Below are 12,127 nucleotides of genomic sequence, written 5' to 3'. Positions count from 1 at the left end.
GAGCAAATCGACCCCAGGGCTTAATCTTTGTAAGCCTAGTACTTATTCTATCGGTCTTTTGCTGAACCGCTAAGTTACGGGGACGTAAACACACCAGCATCGGTTGTCAAGCAATGTTGGAGGGGACAAACACACACATATATATACATATACATATATACGATGGGCTTCTTTCAGTTTTCGTCTACCAAATTCACTCACAAGGCTTTAGTAGAAGACACTTGCCCAAGGTGCCACGCAGTGGGACTGAACCCGGAACCATGTGGTTGGTAAGCAAGCTACTTACCACACAGCCACTCTGATCATCAAGCTGCAGCTTGATTCTAGGGCATTACCTTGAAGGGTATTTTAGACAATCAAATCAATCCTAATAGCAGCACTGTTTCTTTTAGTCCCTATGTTGTTGAACCACTATATAATTCCAATTAAGATAAATAAATTCAATTAAGATGTTGATGTCTCTAATGTAATTTTTTAATTTTTTATTTGTTTCAGGAGATTTAATTGGTTATATTTTAGCATGGTTTAGTATGGTGCCCATGTTCATCTCAGTGGGATTTATCACTCTTATAATTATTCGGAGAGACCTCCATACTGTAAGTACTACTTTCAACGTTTTGGTATGTATTCAGCAGCATGTACTGTGTGTGTGTGTGTGTGTGTGTGCGCGCGCGCACGTGTGTTTGCGCACACATATTTGTATGTGGCTTTATTTCAGGGTGAATTGTCTAAGGAAAAGTGGCAGTCATAGTAGGTCATGCAATCCTTCCCAGACCTATGAGGGTGATGGCATTCATATTCAACTTAAAACTTCTGCTTTGACAATAAAGGAGGCAGTTTGGTATGAAGAAGGGTTGTCAGAGTTGTTTAGTACCATTCTAGTTGTACACTATTACTACAATACAATTGAGAAGGTAATGATAGGAATGAGTATAACAAATAGGTCTGGAAAATGATACGAGGCTTGTTAGTTTAGTGAAGCAGAAACCATTGTGGGCGATAGGTTGTATCATGTTGAGTGAGATTTGTCAATATGGGTAAATTCATGAAAGGCAGTTAAAAAATGAAACGAGAACGAATTAGAACGTTCTATGAAGGTGTTTTTTTTTTACCCTGACAATATCCACTTTCTTCATAAATTTTAATCTTTTCAGTATGTAAAATTTGCTGGGTTATAGTAAACTTAAATAAACATATTTTTCATGTTTTATTTTAACAGCTGGTTGGACATTTAAATTTCTTCTTTTAACTGCCTTTGTATCATGTTTTTTTTTTTTTTGCTTTTAACTGCTTTTGTATCATGTTGCAATTTATTACCTCTATTAATTTTTTGGGGTCTTGTGAGAAAGTCATGCAATATTTAAAGACATTTTTTTTTTATTTTGTCTTTTGCTTTCATTTCTTTATATATTGAAATTGTTATTTAGTCAATGTCACTGCCAAAATATTCTCAAGGGAAAGGTAAAGGTTTGAGGGTAAAGGTTTGAGGGAGATTAGGGTAGAAGCAGTGAAGGATGAAACTGGTTATAGGAATTTTATTTACTTATTTATATTCATTTTTCCATGCTTGCATGGGTGGAGTTGTTTGTTTCTAGATACATTGCCTGTCTACTACTAACTACTCAACTGGAAGTAGGGGCAAAACCTGTTTTGTATCAAGTTCCACTCCTTGCTATTTTTGAGCAAACAATTATGTGTCTCTCTTTCTCTCTCTCTTAAGAAAGGAGTTTGCTCATGACATCAGAACCCACTTTTGTTTGTAGCACACAAACTTATCTTATTTTTATGAATTTAACTGCAGAACTTGTGTATTTGCATGTAACCTTTACAGCATGTGTTCATCATCAAAGAGCACTCGGCTTTAGTCCAACTATCTTTGTGAAGGATGCAGACAAGGAAAGAGTCATGTGTGCAAGGAAATAAAATACCAATTGTATAACAGTTGAAAGAATTATTAAATATTTAATGATTTGCATATATACTAATTAATTAGCTGTCTTATTTTTTTATGGCTTAGCCAGAGAAGAAAGAGCAGGGCCTCTGAGACTGGTGAGGGAGAGCAAGAGTGGGTGAAACCACAATTTATGTGTTGCTGTATTAAAAAGCAGTATTTCAAGATATCAGGTTTTCCTCAGACTAGGGGCCTGCTCCAAATGTCTGTTACATAGTGGACTGAGCAAGTTGGTGGTGGTATTAAAACGGGCAAGCTTACAGGGAAAAGAAAATTCATTGTATGAGATTATATATATGGTCGTCGTTATCATTTAACATCCATGCTCCATGCTGGCATGGGTTGGACAGTTTGACACGATCCAATGGGTCCAAGGACTGCATCATGTTCCCGTGTCTGCTTTGGTATGGTTTCTATGCCAACCACTTTACAACACACTGGATGCTATTTGCATGCCGCCAGCACTCATGAGGCTACCACACAGCTCACAAGGCTATGGAAGCTGAGGGTAGGTGGATTATGCCAGGAGATAAGGGTTAAGGTGTGTGAGGAGTGCAGCAGAGCAGGTTCTTGTTGTAATGAAGTGCTACATAGCTACTCACATTTAGATGGGAGAGTGAGAATGAATCAGGATATATATATATATATATATATATATACATACACACACACACACACATACATACATATACACACACACACACAAGGTGTGTGTGTTGTTAGTTTGTGGGTCAGCTGCATACTGAACAAGGACTGCTGCAAGCTATATCACCAAATATTTTATTTCACATCCAGCACCTCACTTTCATGATCCTAGTGATTTTATCAGGTATCAAAAAAACTCCAACTTAAAAATCTATTCTCTTTTACTCTCTTTTACTTGTTTCAGTCATTTGACTGTGGCCATGCTGGAGCGCTGCCTTTAGTCGAGCAAATCGACCCCAGGACTTATTCTTTGTAAGCCTAGTACTTATTCTATCGGTCTCTTTTGCCGAACTGCTAAGTTACGGGGACGTAAACACACCAGCATCAGTTGTCAAGCGATGTTGGGGGGGACAAACACACATATATATATATACATATACATGTATACGACGGGCTTCTTTCAGTTTCCGTCTACCAAATCCACTCACAAAGCTTTGGTCGGCCCGAGGCAATAGTAGAAGACACTTGCCCAAGGTGCCACATAGTGGGACTGAACCTGGAACGATGTGGTTGGTAAGCAAGCTACTTACCACACAGCCACTCCTATGCCTATATTTATAATTTTTGTTGTTTGTGTGGGAAAATGAGCAAAATATTTTTTCAATTTTACTCAGTCTTGTTTTTTGTTTCTTAGTTTTTGAAAGATAATTTTTTTTTCTTCTTCTGTTGATCTGATTTTGGGTTTTTATATAAAACATTGGAGCAGAATCTTTACCACTGTTTACCTTGTTTAAGGTTAGCTTTCATTATGAGAAATTTGTTGATAGCTAAAAATAAATAAAATACAAATTAGAGCTTAAAGAATTCTGTGTCGTGCAGTAATTTTGAGCAAGATTGACTGAGACAGGTAGAATAAAATAATGAAAGTATCCAAGCATATTTTGGTGAGGCATTCTGTTCTACATATTTTAATGGTGGGGAAATTGTAATAAAAGAGGATATGTAGATCTTTAAACAATGTCAAACTACAATACATGACAAACTCCTCTGCTATTTAACAGTTCAGTTTCTAGTTAAATGTGCACTAACAATACTTAATGTTGTAAGACAAAAAAAGTTTCATCCAATTGAAATTAAACTCATGAGGGGAATAAAAATCATGAATGTTGATGATAATTCTTGTCAAAGAAGTAAAGGGAGAAAACTGTAAATTTAAATTGGTTGAAAAGTAAATAGAGACCTGCAGTGTAGAATGGATTTGCTGCTTGGTAAATACAATGATAACTACAGACAGGTTTTGGTTTTATTAGACCTCCTCAACAATACCATATCATAAAACAATTGGCACACTATCAATGAATTATCTCAATTGCTGTCTATTCTTTGTTGTTAACAGCCCTCTGCATTGATGACTCTTTTAACAATAGGACTATTTCAACTTTTTTAACTTTAGCAATTAATTTAGTACTCCATATTTAACTTCCAGGAGAACTTTTTTGGTTCATTTCAGTAAAGTACTAGTAATGAACTAAAAAATTTTGATTTTTTTTTTTTTACATTCTAACAGTTTAGCTCCTCAGTTATCGTCTTCTTAATTACCTGTTTTTTTTTTATTTTATTAATTTTCTTCTGTTCTATATTCATTACTGTCACAGTCAGTTATTAACTGAGTTTTATGATGGTTTCGATAGGGTTGATGATGATGATGATCAAGATGATAGCATTCCTTAGAAATTACCACTTAATGAGATAAACTTTATTATTTACATTTACTGTTAATACATTTGTGTTACTATTTATTATTAGCTTGCTACAAGTTATAGTATTGTCCAATTTGTTCTGATTTACTAAACTGGATTCCTCACTGCAAGTAGTGTCAACATAAAATCTAATAACAGGAATGCATCTGCTGTTAGCCAATAAAACCAATCATATCATTGTAAGTTGTCATAAAAGTGCTTTTGTACTAATCTGGCACCTTAATCTTGCAGATAACGTAGACGCTGTACAATAGAAAACAATTGGAAACATCATTTGGCTTATAGGTATAGACATGACTTATAGGATATAGACATCACAAAACCAGCTTTATTCTAACCTGAAATTAATAGAGCTAATCACCTATTGACAGACACCCCTGTCAGTAAATGGTTAACTCCCTCCTCCCATTTTATTTTCACTTCATATGTTTAAAGGCTTTTGTAATGGCCACAACAGGGATAGGTAAAATAAACTCTATTGTTTTATAGAGTGGTGATTTTTTTTTCATTTAACTTTGATGAGACAAAATTAATCAACATGCTAACTTTAGAGTTTTGTTTTTAAAATTTGTCTGGTTCAGATAATAAAGTTTTTTTAAATTTTAATCGTTGCCAGTGCTGCCGAACTGGCTCTTGTGCAGGTGGCACGTAAAATACACCATTTTGAGCATGGCCGTTGCCAGTACCGCCTGACTGGCCTTCGTGCCAGTGGCACGTAAAAGCACCCACTACACTCTCGGAGTGGTTGGCGTTAGGAAGGGCATCCAGCTGTAGAAACGCTGCCAAATCAGATTGGAGCCTGGTGTAGCCATCTAGTTTCACCAGTCCTCAGTCAAATCGTCCAACCCATGCTAGCATGGAAAGCGGACGTTAAACGACGATGATGATGATGACGATACACTAATGTTACAGTTTGTGTGTATGTGTGTGGTCATAAGTTAGTGCTCACTTTCCATGGTGGCATGGGTTGGACAGTTCGATAAGAACCAATAAGCCAGAGGCCTGTGCCAGTATACCAAGCTCCAGTGTCTGCTTTGACTTGATTTCTGCATCTGGATGCCCATCCTTTCTAATACCAACCACTTTACAGAATGTACTTTTTTCATGGCACCAGCACTAGTCAGATCTTGAGATACTAACAAGACAAACCTCTCAACTGGGTGGGATACAATATTGCAGGAGTTGAAGATGTGATAGAGAGACAGTGTCTTGCTGAAGAAGAAACACATGGCTGCTCCAGCTGCAAAGAGAGAGATGGTGTGACTATACCCTCTAGGTAAAAGTTGATATAAGAAAGATAATGGGGAAAAAGAAAGAGTAAGAATGGGTAAGTTTGTGACAGTGCAACAGTTGATTAGAGATGGGGATTGAAGTGGATACAGTGAATATAAATTAGTTTGGGGGAAGTGAAGGGAATAGATGGTCAGAAAGGAGGAATAGGAAGAGAAGATAATAAATGTATGTATGTTTGAAAAAATGAATTGAAATGGCTTTTCTGATAATTTATCCACTTTAATAATTAGATATTTATAAATTATTAGGTGTTTTTATGAACAGCTAATTATTAAAATAGCTACATTATCAGAAAAGCTATTTCTATTCATTTTTTCAAATATATAATACTGTACCAAGGACTCTCTCTCTCTCTCTCTCTCTCTCTCTCTCTCTCTCTCTCTCTCTCTCTCTCTCTCTCTCTCTCTCTCTCTCTCTCTCTCTCTCTCTCTCCCCTCTCTCTCGTTGTGAATATCTGGTTTCAATAACTACATAAATCAGAACAGATGGCCTTGGATTGTGAAATTCATGTTTGAATTAATCTTCCTGTTTATTATAGTGCAGGGTTTTGTAATTTTTTGCAATTTGTGGTTGAGATAGAGGATGGAGGCAAGGGTGACATCATTAATGATGGTTTATTAACAAGAGAAATTCTATCAAACTGCTGACATTGACCACCTGAATTTCTCATAACAAAACTATCTTCTTTGAATATGCTATAACAATAAAAGAATTACAGATGGTTAAAACTTACATTTTGAATGGATGACCTCATTGATGATATATTTAATTTTGAAATTAAGAAGTTGTATTTAGTAGCATTAATAGAGGAAGTAGCTAGCCATGTAAGTAATGTCATAGATGAACAATTTGTATCTGCTATGAATTGTTCCAGTCTTGAAATGCCTGCAAAGGGCAAGAGTACAAGCCTCTCCTTCAAAACCAATCTAATAGAGAAAGTGATTAAAAAGAATTGTTGTTCCTTATATGTGTGCCTCAGTTTATTTAATCAAGGAGAATGGGTACCATATTTTTCTCAAAACCTTATGTAATGAAATTGTGAATGTCTGAAACAACTACCCTGTTATTAAAAAAAAGAAAACAAGTTAATGACACATATGCCATTAAAACAGATTCTGCGGTGTTACCATTTAAGGTCTCCTAACAGACACAGACTTGTTAGAGTTAATGTTATGACAGCAGGCTTTCGTTAGAATACACTTAGTTACATATAAATTATCACAACTTAAATTTAACCTTTTGAATTTTAGATACTCTGTAGTTTACAATATAAGTGGATGATAATCTAGAGCATTGCATTCAAGTGAAAATGAGCTTGTAAAAGAACAGTTACAGAGAATGCTTCTCTGTTCCCAAGCATTTGGACAGAGATTAGAATACTGACTTGTTTTTAGTTTCATACACTTCAAGTACTTTTAGTTATTTGCTTACGTATATCATCATCATCATTTAATGTCAGTTCTCCATGCTGGTATGGGTTGAATGATTTGATAGGATCTGATGAGCCACAGAGCTTCATCAAGCTCCAATGTTAGCTTTGGCCTGGTTTCCATGGCTGGATGTCCTCCTAACACCAACTTTGTCACAGTAGGTGCTTTTTTTTCATGCCACTAGTGAGGCCACCAAATAACTTGCAAGACAAAGAAAGAAAAACACCCATTTGACTAGGTCAAAGAGAGAAAGGGAGAGAGAGAGTGTGTGTGTGTGTGTGTGTAATATATGTATATGAAATAATTTGTTTTTAATGGTTGAACTCAGTAAAGTAAATACAGCTATAAATAGCAGCATGTAAATATTGGGCTAAAAACATTTTGGATAAAACATATCGAAGGCTGCTAGGCTCTTGTATCAAACTACTTTTGTAAACTCCTCTTTCTGAAAGTATGAGCCAACTTATATATTGTACTGTACCAATGGATTTACAGTTTAGAGGTTGAAAAAATTTACTTTCCATAACAAACTATTCAATCAACTATGGTAATGGCCTTTTTTGATTATTATTATATCTTGTGTATTTGTTCGCGCACTCTGTTCTGAGTTCAAATCCTGCTGAGGCCACTTTGCTTATCATTATTGATAAAATAAAGTACCAATCAAGTACTGGAGTCAATGGAATCAACTAAACCCCACCCCTTAAAATTGCTGGCCTTGTGCCAAAGTCAGAATCATTAGCACGTTGGACAAAATGCTTAGCAGCATTTTGTTCAGCTCTACATGCTGAGTTCAAATTCTGCCAAGGTCGACTTTGCCTTTCATCCTTTTGGAGTTGTTAAATTAAGTACTAGTGGTGCACTGGGGTTGATGTAATTGGCTACTCGCCTCCTCCACAATTTCAGGTTTTGTGCCTTTAATAGAAAGGATTATTATTTTTAAGACAGCAGGCTGGCAGAATTGTTAGCATGCCAGACAAAACACTTAGCAACATTTTGTCCATCTTTACATTCTTAGTTCTGATTCCATTGGGGTTGACTTTGCCTTTCATCTTTTTGGGGGCAATAAAACCATACCAGTTAAGCACTGAGGTTGATGTAATCAACTTACCCCCTCTCCCAAAATTGTTGGTCTTATGCCAAAATTTGAAACTGTTATTATTATCTTTGGCCAAGCACTCGTCAATTTTTTTAAAGTTTCCCTTGAAAAGGAAAGTGAGGGTAGAAAAGGAAGTGCTGCCACCCAGTAGTTTCATTAAAAGGTGGGAGAATGTGGCAAGAATGATCCGAGTGAACAGGCCTGTTTTAAGTATGTACCGGTAAATTGAAAGAAAATACTGTTTAGAGGGCACTTGCCCTAACAAGAACAATCATGGTTTTATGAGTTATTTTGAACTGAATATAGTAGGGAAACCAAGTTTCTTAGCCAAATGCAGATACAGAATAGAACATCACTGACAGGATATCAACTGTTGTTGTACCACTTATCTTCCAGAACCATAACTATGGGCTCCCTCATCTGTTCTATTTTGTTTGGTTATATATCTCTTGATTTTTGGACTTGTATTTATGTAAGGAATCATTATTGATGGCCTTATTTTTTTTTTATATATATAAAAGGTCATTTAGGGCAAAGAAGTGGATATTTCTAATGAATTTTATCTTTCAACTCTAAAATTAAGGAACATCATCATTTTTCCATTATTGTTTTAATGTCCACTTGTCCATTCTTATATGGGTCTGACCATTTAATATATTAGGATTGATTTAATTGATTATGCCCTATCAAAAAAAAAAAAAAAGAAAAGAAAGAGGGATGTACATTTAGTCTTTATTAGAAGATATCAGGGATTTACTGACAAGATGTGGTTGTCAATCTATAGATTTTAACTTTGTGTTTCTCTGTATGCATTGCATTGATTTCTTAAGCAAGGCTCTTAACCTTACACATGCAAAGAGTAGTAAAAAGGGTTCATTATTGTTTGAAAGATCTTAATAATAAAGTTTTTAAATATGAGAAGAATCAGACTTCTGCTTCGAGTGTTTGTTACATCTCTTTCTGTTTTTAAAATATTGTATTGTATCCTACATAATGATCATTTACCAGTTTTCTTGAATGCTGCTATCATCATAGCCCTCACCACTATTTTACGTCCTCAATACCTTCACTATCATCACCATTTTAAATCATCATAATCATCATCATCGTTTTATGATAATATCACTATTGGTATTATTTTAATCTTTAATTCTTTCTCTTATTAAAGGCATCTTATTTTGGGGGAATTGTGCTAAATGGAGCAATCAGTATAGCTCTTAAACACATCATCAAGGATCGGCGGCCACCACCATCACCAAGTAAGTACTTTATGACAACTTTCTTAAACCATTATTATTACATGAGAACAGAACGGTTCTATGCTCAACATATATGTAGACATAAAGGTTACCTTACTATAGACGACATAAGGAGTAGGCATAAAATTAGATACTAAACACTCAGAAAATGAGTTAGTATTACCCTGTAGAAGTGGAAGAGGTGGAGAAGGTTGGGTTCATGATGCTGAATCTCATAACTAAGATGACAGATAAGTGAAACAAGTGATGAGGCCTTTTACATGGACCTGTCCAACCCATGCTAGTATGGGAAACAATCATATAATTATGATATAACTTCTGAAAATCTTCTATTTAAATGTATGAACATACTTACTTTTTTCTTTGTATGGCTAAATGTAAAACTCTAATTTCATGAGATCACTTTCTTCCTGATTTCCTTGGGATATATTTTTTTTTAATAGAAACATCCACACAGTTATTTTTGGTGACTTTTAGATGATCATAATTCTTACTATCTAAACCTTAGCCTATTTCTTTGATTTCTTTTTGCAGTCTTCCATCTCTGATATGTATAATTTACATTAAAGACATCAACAATGACATATGGGTTGAGCCTTCATAATCACATCAGATTATTTTCATGCTGAGCTGTATTCAATATGACCTTGAAATAAAATTTTTTTTTTAATTGCTACTAAATTAAATATAGTTTAGTTACGTTTCTATATATAGAACCTCCTGGATATGGCTTGAAAATGTATCTGGTTGTGAGGCCCTGGCTCTGGTGCTCCGTGGTTTTGAAGAGTGTGGAGCTTTCTCTTAGCAACTGTTATTCCAAGATTTACTCTGCATAGAGTTGTAGCACCTATCAGTGTCCCAGTTATGGTTTATTTAGTATGTTATGGAAAAAACGCCGAGCACAAACTCTCATTGCTTTGTGAGTACCTTGGGAAAGGGAGAGGCTAGAGGAGTTAACATCAATGGCAATTTAAGGAGTGGAGTCTCTCAGACTCTCTGGTGCTCCCCTTGACACTCTTCCAGAAACTCCAGCCTCTAAGTTCTTCACAACTGGCTAGTTTCATGCCACCTCTATCCAGGAACTCCCAACTCACTCATCTCCCCTCCTCCCCTCACCCATATGGTGTCTCTTCTACCTTGGGTCCTGCACTAGCTGCTAGATCCAGTACTTCCTCCTCAGAATGTCAGTCAACTAAAATTCCTTCTCTGCACTTATTTATCTGATAACCATTTATTTAAAAGCTTTTGAGAGGAACATTAACTCTGTCAGTTTCTTCTGTACTGCACAGGACTTGTGCAATGTTGTATACCAAACCATTTAAAATAAATATTAATAAAACAACAAAAGCCCATCTATTTTCTTCAGTGCATCTTAATTTTTTTTATTCTCCATACAGAAGAGGAGTTGTTTCGTAACAATCTACTGCACTGTTCTATAACTATCTGGGTGTGGAAATTAATTAGTAGGTTTGTTATGGGTCAACACTAGAAGCTTCAAAGGTTATCAACTCGGTGTATCTCATAAATCTCCAGGTTATGATGAAGTATAAAAAACTCAAATGTGAATTGACTCAGCTTGGCTACTGCTTAACCATATTCTATGATCCTTGCAATAAAATATTATTTGTTGAGGTTGTGTACCACATAATATTGGGTCACTGGGTTACCACAAAAGATTTTATCTTCCTGTCAAGTGCTGTTTCATATTACTGGTGCTGGTGCCATGCGAAAAGCATCCAGTACATTCTGTAAAAGTGGTTGGTGTTAGGAAATGCATCCAGCTATAAAGGTCATGCCAAAGCAGACAGTAGAGCTTGGCACAGTCCTTTAGTTCACCATTTCCTCTCAATCCTTCCAATCCATGCCAGCATGAAAATCAGATGTTAAATGATGATGGTCAAATTTATTCTTTACCAAATAATAATCATAGAGAGAGTTAATTTTGGTATTACAAACTGGTTAAAGACTCACCACTTACACAATACTCTTGCTGCTTGTATTTTTCTTAGACATATCACAGTACTAGTGATTAAATAAGAAACCCTCTTTCTATTGGCCCATGCAGTCATGACTCTCCATTAAAGTATGTTTGAACTAAATATCTGCTGGTGAATGACAATAATCGTTCCAAAATTTAATTATGTTATTTAGATTGGCTGATTATTGTTGTTCCATATCCTTGTGGCACTTTGGGAAATAAACTATTTTGTAGGTTACGACATATTAAGTAGGTTAATTAACAAATGTAATGTCTTTAAATTCTTTATGAGTCACACTATAGTATATCTGCTCACTAAAACTAAAACATGGGATGTAATAATATCCAAGCCTGCCTCAAATCTACAGGCTCACGAGGCTGAAGCTAATCCAAGTCTTAAAGACAGCTGAGAGCATAAGACTCCACCATGAAAGGATTGAGCCAGTCTGTCATAGGTCACAGAGTTAACCCTTTAGCATTTCAGCTGACCATATCCAGCCAAAATATTCTACCTGTTTTATGTTTAAACTAACCAGATTCAGCCTTTCACACCTTCCTTACAATGTTATTCTAAAAGTAAATTATCACATCATTGAAATCTCAAAGCTACAAGATTATGCATCATCATCATCATCGTTTAACGTCTGCTTTCCATGCTGGCATGGGTTGGATGATTTGACTGAGGACTGGTGAACCAGATGGCTGCACCAGG

The 12,127-nt window shown here is 35.7% G+C and overlaps 1 protein-coding gene across 1 annotated transcript in view; it reads left to right on the top strand.

Annotated features, from left to right (window-relative positions):
• The window catches only part of LOC106878687 (dolichyldiphosphatase 1), a 79,773-nt gene that overhangs the window by 48,621 nt on the left and 19,025 nt on the right, over positions 1 to 12,127 (top strand). Inside the window, exons 2-3 of the mRNA XM_052966116.1 lie at positions 496 to 596; positions 9,347 to 9,437. Coding sequence (XP_052822076.1) covers positions 496 to 596; positions 9,347 to 9,437 — 192 coding nt within the window. The remainder of the gene's footprint in view (positions 1 to 495; positions 597 to 9,346; positions 9,438 to 12,127) is intronic.

Source organism: Octopus bimaculoides, chromosome 1, assembly GCF_001194135.2.
Source record: "Octopus bimaculoides isolate UCB-OBI-ISO-001 chromosome 1, ASM119413v2, whole genome shotgun sequence".
Taxonomy (NCBI): Eukaryota; Metazoa; Mollusca; class Cephalopoda; order Octopoda; family Octopodidae; genus Octopus; species Octopus bimaculoides.
This window is presented reverse-complemented; position numbering and strand designations above follow the sequence as displayed.